The sequence below is a fragment of the Lepidochelys kempii genome, chromosome 11 (genome assembly GCF_965140285.1).
Source record: "Lepidochelys kempii isolate rLepKem1 chromosome 11, rLepKem1.hap1, whole genome shotgun sequence".
Classification (NCBI taxonomy): domain Eukaryota; kingdom Metazoa; phylum Chordata; order Testudines; family Cheloniidae; genus Lepidochelys; species Lepidochelys kempii.
The window spans coordinates 19,032,551-19,054,296 of NC_136390.1; the positions used below are offsets into that span (position 1 = coordinate 19,032,551).

Consider the following 21,746-nt stretch of genomic DNA (forward strand, 5'->3'; position numbering starts at 1 on the left):
GGGACTAAGTTTGGAGTGACTTGACCAGGTCATTCTCTTTAGTCCTGCAGTCAGTCCTATTGAACCGTCTTATGGTGAGCAGGCAGGCAATACGGATTGCTAGCAGTCGTACTGTATCATCTTCTGCCAGGCAGGCAAGAGATGGGGATGGATAGCAGTCGTATTGCGCCGTCTTCTGCCGAGCAGCCATGAGATGTGGATGTTATGCAGTCCTTCTGCACCGTCTGCTGCCAGCCAAAGATGTAAAAGATAGATGGAGTAGATCAAAACAAGAAATAGACCAGATTTGTTTTGTACTCATTTGCTTCCCCCCCTCCCCTGTCTAGGGGACTCATTCCTCTAGGTCACACTGCAGTCACTCACAGAGAAGGTGCAGCAAGGTAAATCTAGCCATGTATCAATCAGAGGCCAGACTAACCTCACTGTTCCAATAAGAACAATAACTTAGGTGCACCATTTCTTATTGGAACCCTCTGTGAAGTCCTGCCTGAAATACTCCTTGATGTAAAGCCACCCCCTTTGTTGATTTTAGCTCCCTGAAGCCAACCCTGTAAGCCGGGTCGTCAGTCACCCCTCCCTCCGTCAGAGCAACGGCAGACAATCGTTCCGCACCTTTTTTCAGTGCGGACGCCATACCAAGGCAAGCATGGAGGCCGCTCAGCTCACTTTGGCAATTAGGAGCACATTAAACACCACACGCATTATCCAGCAGTATATGCAGCACAAGAACCTGCCAGAGCGATGCGAGGCGAGGAGGCAACATCAGCGTGGTCACGTGAGTGATCAGGACATGGACACAGATGTCTCTGAAAGCATGGGCCCTGCCAATGCATGCATCATGGTGCTAATGGGGCAGGTTCATGTGTGGAACGCCGATTCTGGGCTTGGGAAACAAGCACAGACTGGTGGGACCGCATAGTGTTGCAGGTCTGGGACGATTCCCAGTGGCAGCGAAACTTTCGCATGCGTTGGGGCACTTTCATGGAACTTTGTGACTTGCTTTCCCCTGCCCTGAAGCGCATGAATACCAAGATGAGAGCAGCCCTCACAGTTGAGAAGCGAGTGGCAATAGCCCTGTGGAAGCTTGCAACGCCAGACAGCTACCGGTCAGTTGGGAATCAATTTGGAGTGGGCAAATCTACTGTTGGGGCTGCTGTGATGCAAGTAGCCCACGCAATCAAAGATCTGCCGATATCAAGGGTAGTAACCCTGGGAAATGTGCAAGTCATAGTGGATGGCTTTGCTGCAATGGGATTCCCTAACTGTGGTGGGGCCACAGACAGAACCCATATTCCTATCTTGGCACCGGAGCACCAAGCCGGCGAGTACATAAACCTGAAGGGGTACTTTTCAATAGTGCTGTAAGCTCTGGTGGATCACAAGGGACGTTTCACCAACATCAGCGTGGGATGGCCGGGAAAGGTACATGACACTCGCATCTTCAGGAACTCTGGTCTGTTTCAAAAGCTGCAGGAAGGGACTCTATTCCCAGACCAGAAAATAACTGTTGGGGACGTTGAAATGCCTATATGTATCCTTGGGGACCCAGCCTACCCCTTAATGCCATGGCTCATGAAGCCGTACACAGGCAGCCTGGACAGTAGTCAGGAGCTGTTCAACTACAGGCTGAGCAAGTGCAGAATGGTGGTAGAATGTGCATTTGGACGTTTAAAGGCGCGCTGGCGCAGTTTACTGACTCACTTAGACCTCAGCGAAACCAATATTCCCACTGTTATTACTGCTTGCTGTGTGCTCCACAATATCTGTGAGAGTAAGGGGGAGATGTTTATGGCAGGGTGGGAGGTTGAGGCAAATCGCCTGGCTGCTGGTTACGCGCAGCCAGACACCAGGGTGGTTAGAAGAGCACAGGAGGGCGCGGTACGCATCAGAGAAGCTTTGAAAACCAGTTTCATGAGCGGCCAGGCTACGGAGTGAAAGCTCTGTTTGTTTCTCCTTGATGAAACCCCCCGCCCCTTGGTTCACTCTATTTCTCTGCAAGCTAACCACCCCCCCCTCCTCCCTTTAATCATTGCTTGCAGAGGCAATAAAGTCATTGTTGCTTCACATTCATGCATTCTTTATTCATTCATCACACAAATAGGGGGATGACTACCAAGGTATCCCAGGAGGGGTGGTGGAGGAGGGAAGGAAAATGCCACACAGCACTTTAAAAGTTTACAACTTTAAAATTTATTGAATGCCAGCCTTCTTTTTTTGGGGCAATCCTCTGTGGAGGAGTGGCTGGTTGGCCGGTGGCCCCCCACCGCGTTCTTGGGCGTCTGGGTGTGGAGGCTATGGAACTTGGGGAGGAGGGTGGTTGGTTACTCAGGGGCTGCAGTGGCAGTCAGTGCTCCAGCTGCCTTTGCTGCAGCTCAACCATACACTGGAGCATACTGGTTTGATCCTCCAGCAGCCTCAGAATTGAATCCTGCCTCCTCTCATCACGCTGAGCTTCAGACCTGTCTTCAGCCCGCCACCTCTCCTCCCGGTCATTTTGTGCTTTCCTGCACTCTGACATTATTTGCCTCCATGCATTCGTCTGTGCTCTGTCAGTGTGGGGGGACAGCATGAGCTCAGAGAACATTTCATCACGAGTGCGTATGTTTTTCTTTCTAATCTTCACTAGCCTCTGGGAAGGAGAAGATCCTGTGATCATTGAAACACATGCAGCTGGTGGAGAAAAAAAAAGGAACAGCGGTATTTAAAAAGACACATTTTATAAAACAGTGGCTACAGTCTTCCAGGGTAAACCTTGCTGTTAACATTACATACATAGCACATGTGCTTTCGTTACAAGGTCGCATTTTGCCTCCCCATACCACGTGGCTACCCCCTCAACCCTCCCCCCTCCCCGTAGCTAACAGCGGGGAATATTTCTGTTCAGCCACAGGTAAACAGCCCAGCAGGAACGGGCTCCTCTGAGTGTCCCCTGAAGAAAAACACCCTATTTCCACCAGGTGACCATGAATTATATCTCACTCTCCTGAGGATAACACAGAGAGATAAAGAACGGATGTTGTTTGAACGCCAGCAAACATACACTGCAATGCTTTGTTGTACAATGATTCCCGAGTACGTGTTACTGGCCTGGAGTGGTAAAGTGTCCTACCATGAAGGACACAAGAAGGCTGCCCTCCCCAGAAACCTTTTGCAAAGGCTTTGGGAGTACATCCAGGAGAGCCGCGAATGCCAGGGCAAATTAATCCTTTCACATGCTTGCTTTTAAACCATGTATAGTATTTTAAAAGGTACACTCACCGGAGGTCCCTTCTCCGCCTGCCGGGTCCAGGAGGCAGCCTTGGGTGGGTTCAGGGGGTACTGGCTCCAGGTCCAGGGTGAGAAACAGTTCCTGGCTGTTGGGAAAACCGGTTTCTCCGCTTGCTTGCTGTGAGCTATCTACAACCTCATCATCATCATCATCTTCTTCTTCTTCGTCCCCAAAACCTGCTTTCGTGTTGCCTCCATCTCCATTGAAGTAGTCAAACAACACGGCTGGGGTAGTGGTGGCTGAACCCCCTAAAATGGCATGCAGCTCATCATAGAAGCGGCATGTTTGGGGCTCTGACCCGGAGCGGCCGTTCGCCCCTCTGGTTTTCTGATAGGCTTGCCTCAGCTTCTTAAGTTTCACGCCGCACTGCTTTGGGTCCCTGTTATGGCCTCTGTCCTTCATGCCGTGGGAGATTTTGACAAAGGTTTTGGCATTTCGAAAACTGGAACGGAGTTCTGATAGCACGGATTCCTCTCCCCAAACAGCGATCAGATCCCGTACCTCCCGTTCGGTCCATGCTGGAGCTCTTTTGCGATTCTGGGACTCCATCATGGTCACCTGTGCTGATGAGCTCTGCATGGTCACCTGCAGCTTGCCACGCTGGCCAAACAGGAAATGAGATTCAAAAGTTCACGGTTCTTTTCCTGTCTACCTGGCCAGTGCATCTGAGTTGAGAGTGCTGTCCAGAGCGGTCACAATGGAGCACTCTGGGATAGCTCCCGGAGGCCAATACCGTCGAATTGTGTCCACAGTACCCCAAATTCGACCCGGCAAGGCCAATTTAAGCGCTAATCCACTTGTCAGGGGTGGAGTAAGGAAATCGATTTTAAGAGCCCTTTAAGTCGAAATAAAGGGCTTCATCGTGTGGACGGGTGCAGGTTTACATCGATTTAACGCTGCTAAATTCGACCTAAAGTCCTAGTGTAGACCAGGGCTCAGTGTCCTTTTTGAAATGCAAACACCAAAACTAGACATAACAGTATTCCAGGAATAATCTCACCAATGCCATTTACAGTGGTAATAACACCTCCCTAATTCTATTCAGTTGTCCCTTGCTTATAAATCCAAGGTTTGTGTTAGCTTTCTTAGTCACTACATTGCACTGAAAACGCATGTTCAGCTGGTTATTTGTCATGACCCCAAGTCCTTTTCAGAGTCACTGCTCTCTTGCACACAATCCCTGATCCTATATGTGTGACCTACATTCTTTGTTCATGGATGTACGACCTTGCATTTGACAGTGCTCAAGTAAGCCAGTTTACCATGTGGTCCACACTGCTCTGTAAAACTGACCTGTCCTTATTACTTATCACTACAATTTTTGTATCATCTGCAAACTTTACCAGCAATTTTATATTTTCTTCCAGCGCATTGATAAAGATATTGGATATCAGTGAGCCAAGAACAGATCCCTGCAGGACCTAACGAGAAACATGCTGGTCAGATGATGGTTCCCCATAAATAATTACTTTACGAGGTCAAGCAGTTAGCTAATTTTTAACTCATTTAATATTTACTGCATTAATTTGTTAATATCAGCCTCATGGAAAGAAGTATGAACTATTCTATAAAGAAAAACTATACTATAGTTAAGGTTTCAATCTTAGGGGCATTCTAAAATCAAAAAGTGGCAAAGTTAAAATTGCACACACATCATTAGCTATGTATGTTCTTTCCCTATTATCAGATAGAGTATAGTTTTTTTCTACAAACTGATATACGAACTTATATAATGTATTTTTTTTATTCTTTCTGCTTTATCAAATTTCATTGTCATAATGGTCCAGACTAATTTTAATGACTTAATATTTTATATGAGGACTTCTTTTCTCTATGCTATTTACTTTAATATTTTATTAGCATCCACAAATTGTATATTTTCATTTCCGTTATCACCTCTGATGCAATTTAGGCAATGGGGAAAAACACTATTAAGTTAATTTCCCTGAACACATTAGGTACAATTCAAGGAGTGAAAGTTAATTATGAAGCTTAATTAACATACATAAATACATATGTGGTCTGTGAACGCCAGCAGATTTTCACTCCATATTTTTACTTAATCTTCAGCATTTTTAAAGTATTGGGTATTTTCCATTTAGCTGACTTTTAGAGATTCACTTTGTCTTCTATACACAATAATAGTGTATTGCACACTTGCAAAATACAATTTTCAGAGATTTATAAATCACACAATTAGGGACCAATGTAACTCCCACTGAAGTCAACAGGAGTCTTTTCACTGACTTTAATGGAAACTGAATCAAGTCTATAATATTCAAGGAGAGTTTTCACTGGAACACTCAGACATTTTTGCTCAGTGAGGACTCTTCCTAGGCCATATTTAAATTGTATTTCTAGCCACTTCAGAGCTACAGATATTCAAGATAAAGTTGCAAGAATTTTCTGTGAAACGTTTTCACCCCATTCTAATCATACTCAGATGTGGGAAAAAAACTGACCTTCAGGGAGAGGCCAATCCTGGAAATTTTCAGCAAATTACACGTGGCTGAACATGGTATTAGAATGGAAATTCTTATGCAACCTTAACTACAGTTGTTCTTGATGGCCTGCTATAATACTAAACTACAATTTACAATAACCAAATCTAACCAACTTTCCTGGAATTGGAGTCAATACCTCATTTATGATGAGGCAGCAGTAAATGCTGATACAGAACCTTTGATTGCGGTGCCACTGAGGATTGCTGCACCAGCAGTTTTAATCATGCTGATAAAGTCAGAGGGGAAAAATAGTCATCAGCAGCAGTTTTATACTCTCATTAGCTCATTCAAACATGCAAGGTGTGCAACCCTTTCATTATGATGGGCAGAGCCCAACCAAATTCACAGTCCATTTTGGTCAATTTCACGGTCATACGATCTTAAAAATAGTCCATTTCAGGATTTCAGATATTTAAATCTGAAATGTCAAGGTGTTGTAATTGTAGGGGTCCTGATCCAAAAAGGAGTTGGGGGGGGGGGTCACAACGTTATCAGGGGGAGGGGAGGGGTTGCAGTACTGCTACCCTTACTTCTGCACTGCTGCTGGTGGCACTGCCGTCAGAGCTAGGCAACCGGAGAGCGGCATCTGCTGGCCAGAAGCCCAGCTCCGAAGGCAGTGCCACCAGCAGCAGCAGTAGGGATGGCATAGTATGGTTGTGACACTACGCCCCATATTCTTCATAGAGATATTCTGATGATATGATTATGGCATAACTATGATGAATTTTATGCAAGATAGGTCATGTGAGATATTGAAAAGGTTATGATTTACTGAATATGATTATCCTATTTGTATGCATGTATCATTTTGGTATCTGAAGTTAGGAATATTGTTTATGCATCTATTACAAATGTGTTTACGCCTGGGGAACGCCGACTAGGCAGAATGCCATCAGTCTAGAAAGTTGGCTGGGAAGGGCCATTAGAGAGAACAATAGGTCTTAGAAGAAGATAATCTCCCACCGGGGAGCCTACCTGAGAATGCTACAAAGAGCCTTCAAGTCATGGCTGCTGTGACCCTTCAGGGATATGTGACCAAGTCACCTGGTACTGGACTCCATCTTGGAATACCAGGGTTTTTCCACTGACCAGGCATGGGAACCAAGCTTGGACACAAAAGGTTCCCGCCATATGCAAAAGCTATTTAAGGCAGGGGAGTGACCTCATAGTGGTACTTCACTGACTCCCCGCCCACAGAAACTCTGGGAAAGAGCAGAGGAACAAGGACTGAACTGGGAGAAAGTGCTGGACCCAGACTAGTGGGGAATGGCCTGTGAAAGGAATACCTGGGGTTTTTAAGCTGCAAGCAACGGAAGCTGGCCCCTTAAGAATCTCTGCAACTGGCTTAAATCATCATTTAGGGTAAGAAGTTGCTATTCATATCCAATCTCTTTAGTATATTAAGCTCAGATTGCATTTTTGTTTATTTGCTAGGTAATCTGCTTTGATCTGTTTGCTATCCCTTATAATCACTTAAAATCTATCTTCTGTAGTTAATAATTTGTTTTTGCTTTATCACAAACCAGTGTGTGGGAGTTATAACTTGGGGCAAAAAGCTGTTGTATATTCCATCTCCACATTGAGGGAGGGGGCGAATTTCATGAGTTTACGCTGTACAGATCACTGTGCAGCACAAAACTGTATAATTTTGGGTTTACCCTCTAGAGCAGGGTGTTTGTTCACTTGAGTAGCTGAGCAGTTCCTTAGCTGAAGCCTTCCCATGCAGAACGGATCTCAGCATCTCTACATAGCTGCAGCTGGGTGTGTCCCTACCTGTATGTGTGCTGGAGGGAGCTTGAGGGCCTGTCACATCAGTGCAGTGTAAAGGGAGCCCAGGCTGGTGGGTCAGGTGGGCTCAGTGGTACCCCAGTTCCAAGTGGCACCTTGGTGGAAACCCATCACAATGGTATTTCCACCCTTATTTCTGCGCTGCTGCCTTCAGAGCTGGGCCTTGGTCAGCAGTCACCACTTCTGGCCACCCAGCTCTGAAGGCAGCAATGCAGAAGTATGGGTGGCATAGTATGGTATTGCCACCCTTACTTCTGCACTGCTGCTGGCTGGGCGCCTGGCCAACAGCCACTGCTCTCCAGCTGCCCAGCTCTGAAGGCAGCACAGAGGCAAGGTTGGCAATACTGTGACCTCCTTAAAATAACCTTGTGACCACCCTGCAACTCACTTTTGGGTCAGGACCCCCAATTTGAGAAACGCTGGTCTCCCCCGTGAAATCTGTATAGTATAGGGTAAAAGCACACAAAAGACCAGATTTCACAGGCGGAGACCAGATTTCATGGTCCATGACATGTTTTTCATGGCCGTGAACTTGGTGGGGCCTTAATGATGGACATAGGAGCAATGCTGAAGAAGAGACCTTTCCCCTGGAGTGGTCGAAGAATAGATGATAATGAATGATGTAAAATGTTTCTAATTCCATTTTGAATGCATGTGATTTATTTACCCAGCTAAACTTAGCTCAGTCGCATCATTTAATTCCCAGCAAGATTTTTTTTCACCCATTTTTCTGGCTGGTTGACTGAAACAGAGGGGGGCCAACTTACTTGACCAGGTCAGTAGCTCATTTTAAAATTAGAACCTAGAGTCTCTTTTATTTCCCCACTGCTAGACCACATGGCCTCCTGTGGTACAAACTGAGAAGTAGGGAAAAGCCCAGCAAAGGATTAAAACAAAACAAACAAAAAAATCACCACCACCTCCTACACCCTATACCTTCTGGGAAAAATAATTCGCAAAATATTTTGACTACAAATTTTAACAAATTACTAATTGCACTGGTTAACACCCTTGTTGGCAGCAAGAAGCGTCTAATGGAAATGGCAAGGAGACAAGTACCCTCCTTACTTCTACAGAGGGTCCACTCCAGAAATGGACTGAGTCTTTTTGGTGGGAAAGTTAGGGGAAGCTTGAACTGATATTGCCCATGGCACTGTGTATTCTCTGGACTCCAATTCCAGGGCTGTTAATCCAGCATCTTTTACAGACACTACATTGTTTTCAGCAATTTGTTTATTTTTTAAAAAAATTAAAAGCAGAAGTGTATCATAGCTCAATTTACAGTTGTTCCATCTCTTTTCAAAAGCGAAGATTAGACAGTCTTTCTCTAAACCAAGGGAATAATACTGCATGAAAGCTAAAGCATTCAGAATATATTATATTAACAGTATGTTAACACTGTTAGACCACAGCAGATTACAAAAGTTCTCATTTTTCACATGTCAATACCAAAAAGAGGAACTAGTATGTTTACTGCTTGTGAGAATTTTTACAAGAATCTCGTTAATCTGATATTAGATTATTTTTGTAAACCACAGATGTATCGTGTCACCAGATGTTTAAAACAGTTCTTGGACATATGCAAGCTTGCAGACACGGGAGGCAAGGCAACTCAGAGTCAAGAGTTATGGGTATTCCTTCATATATGTGAAAGTACTACATGAATGCTGAGGTCTACATGCTGCCACAGGGGAAAAGGTCAATTTAAATCTTAAATATTTTATGAGGTAAAAGACTTTTCCTCAATTCATATTTGGGTAGGATGAGACGAGTTGAAGGGAAGGAAAAAGACATCAAGAATGGGAAGGAAGCAATATCGTTATTATTAATCATTTATGTGTAGCATTACATTTGCAAAAGGTAATGGTCACTGGCCCAAAACAATCTTAGCTGGCACAAGACAATGAAAACAACAGTTGAAGTAAGGTAAGATAAAAAGGGATTACTGGGAGGAGAGCAAGGTATGAAGGAGTCCTGGAATGAGTTTAACAGGGCTTGTGGGAAGGAGACTAGGAGTAGAAATGAGGATTGGAATTGATGGAGAGGAAATGTCCGACTCTTTGAAGCATAGGGAGCAGTATGAATGAAGAAAAAGACAAAACAATAAGCAACAAGGAGCAGGTAGCGCATAGGAAGAAATTAATAAAGTGATGACGGTAAGATTATGTATGACCTTGAAGATGAGGAAAGGTGCTTGAATTTCGTGTGGGAAGGCTGTGTGGGATTAAAGAGATGAGAGGAGAACAGTAAGAAAGTTACCAATCAAAACAAGTGACTGCCAGGGCATAGGTAAAATGGTTTTGAACATAGGGATAGTGAGGAAAATGCAGACAGTGCTAAGAGGAAGAAGTGTCAGGATTTAGCATGAGAATGCACACGGGGGAAGGAGTAGAGTGAAAAATCAAAAATGATACAGCATTCTGAGCCTGGGCAATGGGAAGAATAGTGGAGCTGTATCTATGGTGATTAGAAAGAAGAGGAAGACAAAAATTGGGAGGAAAATAAGAAATTCAGTTTTATAAAGACTGAATATGAGATAATAGCAGGACATCCAACCGGAGATGCCTGAGACAGAGCTGAAGATGCAAAACTGGACAAGGCTGGATGCCGGGCTACAAGGGTTCATGCAGGATTCATTGGCATAAAGTAAGCCACCGGAGTGGAGATGATCATATAGACAGAATGCAGGAGAGAAAGCCCTTTTTCTTTCAAAGTATCTATTAAGTACTGGGAAGAAACTAAACACAGGCTGTCACATGGAGACACAGAACACTTCACTTTGGCTCCTCAACACCTGTAAACATCATGTATCCTGCTGGTAGTGCCAACACTAAGTGCCGCCAAACAACAAACACTGCTGGCTCTGTTTTCCCGTTGCCTTGCATCTAGTCACCAGAAGCACTGTTCTAACCTTCTAACTCTGCTTCTGGAAGTCTATGGTATAATGAATTCCCCTTTCCCCTCCCCCCTTTCCCTAACACATCAAAGGCTTTCACACTCTTACAGCTAATTACTGGGGGCTACATTCCCAGTCACATGGGTAGTGCCAAGAACTGAACAGAAGCACCTCAAGTGCCACATGTTAAACATATTACTGATTGGGTCTATATTTTAACCTGTGGACAGTCAGCTAAAAGACTTGTAAGTTCAAAAACTTCCATTATAAAATCACCTTTTCCACACAGACATATAAAGTAGCAGATGACCCAAAACTTGAAAGTCCAGTCAGGCTTAAGAAAGGAGTGCAAGGAGAAAAGACCCCTTTAACTCACATTCATCATTTTAGCCTTAATAATACAAGCCAAATAACTAAATGTGAACAGCTATAATATACTTGTTAATTGGAAACAAGTCTAATCATTGCCAAAAAAATTTAAAAAAATTAAAAGCACAGCTTGAAAGGGACAACAATAAAGAGTAAATTAGACCAATTAGGTTCATAAAAGCAACTCTCAACTTTCACCCACTCACTAATCAATTTGCAACATGGAATTTCTTCCAAATAAAATGTAATTCAGAGCTTATATTTATTCTAGCTAAAAAACATTCTACTAGGCTGCAGATCTGCTACTTAAGGAAGATAAAGACTGAGCATGTGTGCACATCCCTGCCCCTCCCCCACAGCACGATATAAAAAAAGTGACCCACTATGCTAACCCTGGCAGGCTTTTTGTTAGCTGGCTTGGAAGTAAACGTAGGTTGTCTGTGAAGAAAGAATGCTGCTTCAGCAGTTCAGAATGAATTTCAAGCCTCTGTTCTATTTTATCTTTTGTAAGTGTAATGTATTCAACGCAATAGTGAACTGACAATTTAAATAACTACATTTTAAAACAAACCAAGCATTGATGTTAATGTGTGAAAATGGTCCCAACCCCTTGGAGTCATGGTTCCCACCATTGTTTACTTTGACAACAGGATATAATTGCTTACTTACTTGGCAGCAAACTTTACCATCTGCTTGCTTGCATGGTCTCCCACAGCCACAAGAGCCTGGACATTAAACTGCTGCTGACGTAGGACTAAAAAACACTGCTTCCCTGAATAAAAGGAGAAAAAAATGCAGGTGTATTAAGGCCAAGTTACTCAGGATCTTTGTGAATGAGAAATGTTTTACTACTTTAAAATTAAGCTTGAGTTTTAACACAAACAAAACAAGGTACATATGCACGTGCATCCGAAATTTCAGATAAGACAGAATGATCTTATCTCTAATGGATGAAAAAAAAAAAATTTTTTTTTCTATAAATAACAAAATCTTTTTTTAAAGCAACTTGAGTAAGATCACTGATATTTATACAGGATAGAAAGCTGGGACTGAAAACTACAAAACACGAGGTCAGAATGGGGTTGTATAAATAACTACAGAGCATATCAGTATTCACTGATCTTTGATAAAGTTACCCTTTTTAATTTTCTGACACTTTCCAAACAATTTATTTGTGAGAATGGCCCTACTGTTACAGTTGCAGCTGTCTTTTGACACTGCTTCTAAATCTTAATTATTTTTAAATACTAGAAGTTTATTCATAAGTTTTACTTTTCCTGAAGTTTCTCCCACTTTTATTCCCCAAGGTTTCACTTTACATGAACTGCAGATAAACCAGGAGTCTTCTCTAATCTATGACAGGTTTCAGAGTAACAGCCGTGTTAGTCTGTATTCGCAAAAAGAAAAGGAGTACTTGTGGCACCTTAGAGACTAACCAATTTATTTGAGCATGAGCTTTCGTGAGCTACAGCTCACTTCATCGGATGCATCCATAAGTATGCATCCGATGAAGTGAGCTGTAGCTCACGAAAGCTCATGCTCAAATAAATTGGTTAGTCTCTAAGGTGCCACAAGTACTCCTTTTCTTTTCTCTAATCTATATCACTTTAGAATAAGTCAAACGGTCTCTCTGTCCCTCCCCTCATCCTAAATTTATTCAGTTACTGCCAAAATTAAAGAATAAATGAAGTGAAAGGCATCTAGGTCACTACAGACTTGCTATGACAATCACTGAGAGCAAAAAAGTCTTGATTTTACATCATAGGGACTAAACATCAGCGTGTACGTACACACACACACACATAAAACGAGAAACAATATTGATTCTGGAGGCGGACAAGAACCTAAACAGTTAAAAACCTGAGGGAAATTCCAGAAGATCAATTTATTAAATCTGTAATTTAGGGAATAGATAGCAAGACAATGGTAGTCGTTTTCACAGAGTACAACAATGCAGTTTGTTGATTTCTAAAATATGTCTCTCTTACTCAGTGAGGTGAACCCCACCTCAAACCTATTTAATTGACAGTTACAACAACCTGGCATTTCTCTTCACACTTTAAATGAACATTTACTTAATTTAATTTAAGCAAAGTTTATGATTTTAATTGCATTTTGTTCAGACAGAGCGTTAATAACATACAGTCCATTGTTTTAACATCCCTTGACAAGATGCGTCAACACCCTTTTAATACTCAGCTCTGATTCATAATGATACAGTAATATTTCCATTAAATTGTTAAGAGTGCACCTGCAAAAAGCCAGATGCTTCCCTAAAAATTATCATTGTCCAGTTTGTTAGTTACCTACACTGCAGAACACTAAAATCAACACATTGTCTATATGTAAGGGGGTTTTATGGTTTGCTGTATCCCTAAGGGCAGCTAATCAACAATAGGAACCCTTACGGGTGTCCCTCTGCTTTCGCCACCGTAGGTTTCAACTGTCTGGATTCTTAGCCGCTAACTGGTGGTGCCTTCACCTAACTGTTTATGATAGTCCAGAACCTACCTTACTTTCCTGTATGGTTTTAACTATCTCCAACTAGGTACTTATCCCTATGACTAGTCTGATACCTGGTGAATACACTATTCTGACACCTCCGTAATGGAGAACCCACAATCAAGGTACACTTTATTTACAAGGGGAACTAGAGAAAGCATATAAAGGGAAGGGGAAGACCGATTTGAAGTGAGTACATCTGATTTGCATTGCATACTCCAATATTCTCAGTTCAAATTATGCATAAAAGGACTTCAGAATTAGAACTGCAGATTTAATTTGCAATAACGTAGCTCTGACATGCAGCATCTGATACACATTTTGTTTGAAAGAAACAAAGCAGACAATGCTAATATGAAAATGAAACGAGCACCAAACAGTACTTAAAAAGTTAACATCACAATGATGTGAACACTAAAGACGTTTTATCCTATTAGGTTGACCACAGAACTTCTACTCAACTTCCTTGAGATTTTCAGAAAACAGATCACAAAAAAATTCCATACCTCAGTGATGGGAGGCGAAAACAAAGGAGACAAGTAGGTATGTAGGGATGAGCTTAAGCAAACAACATTAAGAGACGGATGTAAATTAAAGTTTTCACAGCTTTACAGTTAAACAGAGCACTGCAGAGGTAAATGTACTGTAGTTTTTGTTTATAAAATATGTCTCCGCAAACTAACAGTACAAAGACAAATCTGCTTCTTTTCAGTGATATATCTATCAAAGATAATCTTCCACAGATAAATTATCCTTATCCCACATCCATCAAATATCAGTGTTTTGTAAGTGTTAATTTTTAGTAAAAAAAGAACACACCAATATGGAGTTGCAAACAAAGAAAGGTGATCAGATAGAACAGATATTGAGCAATGTTGGTTTCGGGTTTAAGAAAAACACACAGTTCAGAACGGATCTATAGTAATCATACTAGTAAATATTCGAGAAGAGGATGGCAAACTAAATAGGTGGACATTGATTTGCACAAGTTAGAAACAAAAATTTAGCAGTTTTACTAAAATCAAAAGTGAAAAGTTGTTTGCTACAGACTGATGGGAGGCTGCATTACAAAATGATTCCAATATTTTTGTCACAAGTAATGTTGGTTTGGCTTGTTCTTATACTCCACAAAATGTTCTCTTTTCTCATATCAACTATTTCTAATCATGCAAATGATAAGTGATCAAACAAATTTCATGCTGGGGATTATTAAAACAGCACAGTTAAGAGAAAATAGGAAAAATCTGAACTTCTTCCAAAGGACTAAACCATGTGAAACAAAATATCAAAGAGGAGCCGTGATCATATCTAGTTCAAGATTAGATGCCTTTTGAGATGAGACAAAGGGAAAAGGAAAGCACCAGGATGCAAGAAAAATATTTAGGTTTATAGTTCTTTTCATGTATCAAAATCTTTTGATGTTCCTTAAAACTTAGAGCTTTAACAACCTACATTCAATCACTTTCACATGTCGAAATAAGGTTTGTCCCATAATAAGAACATCAGTGTTCAAATCGGATACTGTTATAGCCAAGAAAAAGCCTCACTAAAAATATGGGTAAAAAATAATACAGGGAAACCCAATGCAAGAGATCCTACACAAGGAAAAAGGTTTGTTTTGAACACTTGTTAGTTGGTTGCAGGAGGGGAGAGCATAGGATTTACCTCAGCTAGCTAAAACCTATTACCTGCCCTGTCTACACTAGGATTTTAAAACATGTTAAAAACATATCTTTTTTCCTAGTGAAAATAAGGCCTTAATATCTAAGCTTTTTCCCATGTAAGATGTTCAGGCCTCCATCAGTGTATCACGGAAAAAAAAATCTTGCAATAAGCTGCGCCAAAAAATCTGGTTTCAATCTTCTAAGGTGTCATATTTTCTTATAAGCTTCTATATAATTACTGCATCTATCAAAACAGAACAAGGGCTGCAAAAAAAATTTAAATATTTTCTATTAAATAACGGAATTTTTGTTTGTTTAATGTCCACCCTACTCATTCTCCATTGGGGGAAAAAATGAGAAAAGGAAGGGGGAAGCAGAACCAAAAGAACTGGCAACTGACAATTTTTAATTTTGTTTTGATGAAAAATTTCAGACAATTTCCACGTTGTTCGAAAAGCCATTTTTCTTTTTAAAAAAGCTTTTTGATTATAAAAATTTGACCAACTCTAAATGTAACATTGTATTCATTTGTGGATATAAAAAGACAAATAATAAATTATTCTTCTTTTCACTTGTGTTCTTCAAACTTTAAGGAACAAGGACTAAGGGGACAGTTATGTCGGTGTAGCGAAGTTGGCATAACCCCATAATGTAGATGCAGCCAACACCAATGGAATGGGTTTTTCTGTTAGTATAAGAACTCTACATCCCTAAGCGAAGTTAGCTGTGTTGACATACTACATCTACACTGGGGGTTAGGTGGCAATGTTATCATGGTCAGGGATGTGTTTTCACACCCCTGACTGACATAGCTATGTTGACTTAAATTTTAAGTATAAACACTTGATTTGCCTGATATTCTGTGCCACTGGTAGCTCTTACAGCTTTAAGATGGCTTCAAAGTGAGGCTCAGAAGAAGGCCTGAGCACTTGATTTTTAGAACAGCTCACAGACTCCCCCAAACACCTCTGTTCTTCACACATCCTCGGCATTTCACCTCATTTCCATCAAGCCACATGGATGATTCCTTACTACGTGAAGGATGTGGTTTCTGAAGCCATTCCTCCAAGACATTCAGTTGTCAAAACAACAAAACAGGGCTGGATAGAGGAATTGTCACTTATATAAGTATCAAACCCAAGCTTCAGAGAAAAAATTAAGCTATTTATTGTAACATTCTCCTGCTTTGCGACATGGTAGGAATAACGCCCCCATAAGAATGAGAAGGTCTCATATTACACTTTACTGACAAAAGCTAGCTCTTCTCATAACCCTCCCTCTTCTCCAAAAGCCTAGTTAAATGAATGAGACTCACAGCATGCCTTGTAAGTCAATAAATTGTTACCATTTCAGATCCAAGGGGAAGAGGAAGAGAAGATTAAGCTCCAACATTGAGAGCACTTCCTGGTAAAAACCCTACTGGCAATTCCTGCTTGTGTGACAGTCCTGCCAAGAAGCATTCTCTTTTCATCTAGCCAACAATGATCTTGCCTGAGGTAAAAGGTGAAGGAAGGGAAAGAACAAACAACCAATTCTACATATATTGGGGAGTTAGACATGCACTCTTGAACAAAGTACCATCATGCATATATTAAAGTCTTGAATCATCGTAACAGACTGAAATACACAAGAACAGAGTTTGACCCTTTTTATTTCATATTACAGAACTCTGTATTTGCATTCTCCTTGCCCACAAAACCTCCTTTGTGTTTCCAATTTAAATTAGCTAATTGCCCAGTTAACACCTCATTAAGATGCACACCTACACACTGATCAAAAGTTCTCTGAGGACTCCTATTTTTAACTTTTGGATTAAACGTTGGTAATAATAAATAACGATAATAAGAGCACCCTCTATCTCACATTGGTACTTTGGGGCTTAATGTTTGTAAATCCTACCAGCAATCTGAATTTACCTTCCCATTTGTAAAGTCATTGCCTATGCAGTATCTATCCTGTGAATAAAATTTTAATAAAGAATAATAACTTACATATATAATGTCTTCTGTCTGAGGAGCTCACAGTGGTGCACAAATCATGAGGTCACCCTCAATACATGTTTTTTGAGATAGGCAGTATCCCAGTGTCCTATATGTAAAAATCTACATACTGAGAGGCTAAGTAACTCCTACGCAAGAAGTCTGTGGCAAAACCAATTACTACTCCTAAGGAAATTCTGCACCATTGTGCATGCACAGAATTCATGTCCCCCGCAGATTTCTTTGCTTTCCTGTCAGAAAGTCATTTTTCTGCAGGGAAGCAAAGGGAAGCTGCAAGAGCAGTCATGCACCACTCACTGGCTGCACAGGTACATTGTTTCAGGCACCTGGAGCAGCTGGCAGAGAGGTAAATCACCGCAGGGCTGGGGACACCCCAGCCAGTGGCTCCTACCTGGAGCGAGAATCAGCCACTAGTCCCAGCTGGGCTGGAGAGGGCGGGACTTTCCTCTTCCCCTGCAAGGAGTGGCTGGGGCTGTGTCAGACCCACCCCCAGAAACCTCCCCCAACTGAAGGAAGCTCAGCATCCTCTCCTGCTTCCTGCCCCCATCACTCCTCAGCTGCAGGGGGGAGGGGGTCACTGTACAGGGAACTGCTCCCCTATCTGCCCAACCCCCATGCATCCCGACCTCCCATACCCAGATACCCACGCCAAGCCTCACCCTGTACATCCAGAACCACCCTCACCCTCCATACCCGAACCCCACTGCACTGAACCTCAACCCCTACATCTGGAGCCCCCTGCACACAGACCCCCTGCCACCAGACCCCTCCTTGCACCCAAACCACCCCCCACTGAGCTCCCTGGACTCAAACCCCCCATCCTGACAAGCCCCAGACTCTTGCACCACCCTGATCCCCCACATCCTGACCCCCCCATGCCACTGACTCCAATTAGCTGCACCCGGACCCCCACCCCACCAAGCCCCACTCCCCCAGCACCCAGATCCCCCTCTGAGACCTCCACCCAGACCCCTCCTCTGAGCCCCAACCACTTTCATCTAGAAGCCCCTATAGAGTTCCATTGCTCCTGCACCAGGAACCCCTCTAACGAGCCTCCCACACCTAGACCCAGCACTGAGCTGTCTGCACCCAGACTGTCCCGCACAGAACCCTCTCACCCCACACCTGGATCCCTCCACACCGGGCCCCTCCACACTTGGATCCTCCCTGGTTGAGCCTGCCTGCCCCACACCTGATACACCTGGCGCAGAGCCCCAGATGTTATGGGGCAGGCCCAGGCCTTGTGCTGTATCAGGGTTGTGTGCAGCCTCACTGCTGAGTCCATGTCCAGGGGGTGGGGAGGCTGCAAGGTGATCTCCCACCTGCATGCAGCCCTTCCCCATTGCCATGCTGAAGCCTCTGCATTTATTTATTGACAAATAAAACTTGCAGAATTTTAAAATATTGTGCGCAGAAATTTCAATTTTTTGTTGCAGAAGGCACTCAGGAGTACAATTACAGAACTCAAGACAGATCTCCCTAAATTTAACGTTTTTAAATGAGAACAAATTAAAACTTTTAAAAATTATATAAAGAGAGTCTAATTGTCTTAAGGTTATTTTCTGATCTGAGGGTAGGAATCTGACAAAGCAAGAGGGATTTTCTATTGGAAAACAATAGAACAAGAACAAGCTCTCTCTCCCATTTTCTCTCTCTCTTTTTTTTTTTTTTTTATCTCCACAGAAAGATTAACTAAACTGGTTTCTCAGGGAATTTCTTGGACTGAACTCTTTTCCCCTCTTTGCCTTCTGCATTTTTTCCTGTTCTCAGATTACTATCATGTGTAATTTCTGAGGACCATTTTCTTTATGTTCTTTTCTCCCGAAATCTGGGGAGGACTATCAACTCTCAACACAATAGACAAAAACAGCTGAAATCGGCCCAACAGTTGTCAGTGTCTGATGTAACCTGAAAGGCCAAAGTCTATTTCAGCTTGCACATTGCAAACAGATCTCAAGGGAGAACTTCTAGTTCCAGTGAAGAAAAATGGTTGTCAGCCTTGTGTAACAGCCCACAGTCCTCAGGACCTATAGAGGACCTTCCCTGTCTCTCAGTTGAGAAAGGTGCTTTTTTTGTTTAGTTTGAAGTTTTTTGGTAATCAAACTAAAATGGTTTTGTTTTCTTTACAGGACAAGATGGCAACAAAAACTAAGCCACAAGTTAATTATTCAGCTTGCAGAGTGATTTTGGTCTGTCCAGCGATTTGGAATGCGATTCAGTTTTACTTAGAAATCTGAATGTTTATGTAGCCGTGAAAGTATGCTTTAAAACAAACCTCTAAAGTTCAACTAAAATAGAACGACTAAGATTGTCTTTTTTTAAAACTCTTGGATACCTTTTGCCTATGAAGTAAACTTAGTAAAAGCAATGCTACATTCACAAAATGTGTTATTTCAACACAGTTTCCAGTTTAACAAAGAACAACCTCAGAGTCTCTCTTCTCCCAAAGATTATACAAAGGGGTGGGGAGGGGGAGAGGGAGAGACTGCTACTGTCTCAAATTATCACACAGGGCAGCAAGATGGCAGCTCCAATACTCTAATTTGTATTGTTTTTACGATAACTAAAATTTAATTGTGAAATAAATGCCAGTAATTGTTTTGAAAAAGGATAGTGAAATTCTGGAAGCAAACTGGTATTTTCTTGTGACACACACATAAGTAGTGGAAGTTTATTAATGTTGCTTCTCTCTGGTGAAGGACGCATTGTAAGGAAAATACAAAATACTCAGTTTATTGTAATAACAAAACAAGAAAAAACTTGACTGCATCTCACCTTTAGCTCTGCTTGTATGAATCCTGCCACGAACCCAAACCACTTCATCAGCTTTCTCCACTGTCAAGTCATTTATTCGAACCAAAACTCGATCTGTATCAAATGAAAGTTATTTTGGTATGTTTATCTTAATATAAATATTGTTTGTCATTGCATTCTAAACACTGTACTTCTCTACACCACTTCTACATCTTTGTATGATAAAACCAAAATCATTACTAATTATTTACAGCATACTGGGTTTAAAAAGCATTAAAAACACCACAATCCCATTTGCAACATGCTATGAATTGTTTTGATCAACTAGCTTTAAGCTGGTTCAGGCTCGTTTATAGGTTGACTTGTAATTGTCACTGGGGACAAGGTCTAAATGAGTTTAGAGATTAGAAGTGGTGTAGGTAGAAAGTCATGCTGGACATCAGTTTCTAAACTCTGGTTAATTAATTAATGCATTTACAGCCCTTTGGAGACATAAAACCTTATAAGAGGCAAATCATTTTGCAGGTAGGTGTACCTGCAAAAAAGCATGAACCAGAAACACTACAGAGCTATGGATCCATAAAAAATTCTACATGAGCAAACCCAAACTTATATAACTCCATACTGACACAGAGGGCCTAAATAACTTTAAAAATAGGTCCAGGGTGCTGTGGAAGAACAGGGCTTATGCTTTGAAAGTGCAATCTCTGTGTAACAGACAGTCTTTTACAAGTCTGACAATGATCGCTTTGAGTTAGAATTCCCACATTATACTTTGGGAGTTAGTCTCTTGGTCCTTTCGAAATCCCCACTAGACATGTTTCTGCATCTTTAGCTGCTTAATTATCCAAAGAGGCTGGATTTTTAAAGGTATGTCTACACAGCCCATGGGAGTGAGCCTCCAAGCCTAGGCTGACAGACTTGAGCTAGCATGGCTAATGCTTGCACTGTAAAAATAGCTGTATAGACAGCACTTTGAAGTTGCAGCTCAGGCTCTTGAGCCTAAGGAAGGGGTGGGCTTCAGAGCCGGAGTGTCAGCACAAACCACACATTCAAAGCACTGAATATACAGCTATTTTTACAGTGCTAGCCAACCCGAGCTCACTCCCATAGGCTGTGCAGACATAACGTCCACGCCTAGAAATTTGTATACCATCTTTGGGCTGGTGCTGAAGTGCCATGTTATATTAACTATAGCCAAATGGAGACTGGGAAATAGAAAGGAAAAAATTCCAAGAATGAAGGAAGTGACACTAGAAAACCAAAAGCCATTCTGAAAATTAAGGCTTCGTCTAGATTAGGATATAAAGATGTGGTGTTAGATCACGTTAGCAAACATATGCTAACTAACATTATAAAAGTCCAAGTTCCTCCTAGGCTTTACCAGCTTACTAAGTGCTATACAGCGCACTGTCTACACTAGACTTCATAATGTATTCACTAACGTGGTCTAACGATACAAAGGACATTCATAAAGACAGTGGTTTAAGTGTCTTGATTAAAGTGCAATTTTGGAAGCAATGAATATTGCTTTTAAGTTTTAAGACATCACTAATTTGGAATGAAGAATGGAAAGTCAGTTAAGAATGAGAACTTCACTTACTACATGCTTCTGTGCATCTCAAAAATCTAAAGACCACATTTATTTATTTTTTAAATTCCTATAAATGGGAATTATGTGTGGCCAGTCAAGGGCAGAATATGGCCCATAAAGTAGCATATTAAAGTATTGGAGAAAATATTTGTAAAATAAGTCCACAGTTAAAGGGATTAATTAACCAGACAACTGACATTTCACACTGCTGCTAACAGTTAATACGGTAACTCCATGAGAGTAGATTTATTTCTACCTGTCTCCTCAATTGCACTTCTTCCTAATTTCTTGTCTGTAATTTTTCTGAATAATATTGAGCACTCACTTTTATTTTTAAACAGTATCTAATGTTCAGTTACAGTACAAGTAACATTTTATAACCCACAAATTCTAGCAACAACATCTAA

At 41.7% G+C, this 21,746-nt stretch overlaps 2 protein-coding genes across 2 annotated transcripts in view; both read right to left on the reverse strand.

The window, feature by feature from the left end:
• The window catches only part of DARS1 (aspartyl-tRNA synthetase 1), a 75,356-nt gene that overhangs the window by 45,138 nt on the left and 8,472 nt on the right, over positions 1–21,746 (reverse strand). The window contains exons 3-4 of the mRNA XM_073305361.2: positions 19,767–19,859; positions 11,495–11,597 (exon numbers count right to left, since the gene is read on the reverse strand). Of these exons, the coding sequence (XP_073161462.1) occupies positions 11,495–11,597; positions 19,767–19,859 (196 nt within the window). The remainder of the gene's footprint in view (positions 1–11,494; positions 11,598–19,766; positions 19,860–21,746) is intronic.
• Positions 2,167–11,488, reverse strand: LOC140895513 (uncharacterized). The gene is made up of 2 exons (XM_073305363.1): positions 3,259–11,488; positions 2,167–2,670 (listed from the first exon to the last, which is right to left on the reverse strand). The coding sequence occupies exons 1-2, from the start codon at positions 3,845–3,847 to the stop codon at positions 2,345–2,347; spliced, it is 915 nt and encodes a 304-aa protein (XP_073161464.1). The 5' UTR covers positions 3,848–11,488; the 3' UTR covers positions 2,167–2,344.

Excerpts from the sequence above, each read along its gene's own strand:
- LOC140895513 (XM_073305363.1), bottom strand. The coding sequence starts at position 3,847 with ATGCAGAGCTCATCAGCACAGGTGACCATGATGGAGTCCCAGAATCGC. Across the intron at positions 2,671-3,258 it reads AGGCGGAGAAGGGACCTCCG|CTGCATGTGTTTCAATGATC; the intron begins GTGAGTGTACCT and ends TTTCTCCACCAG.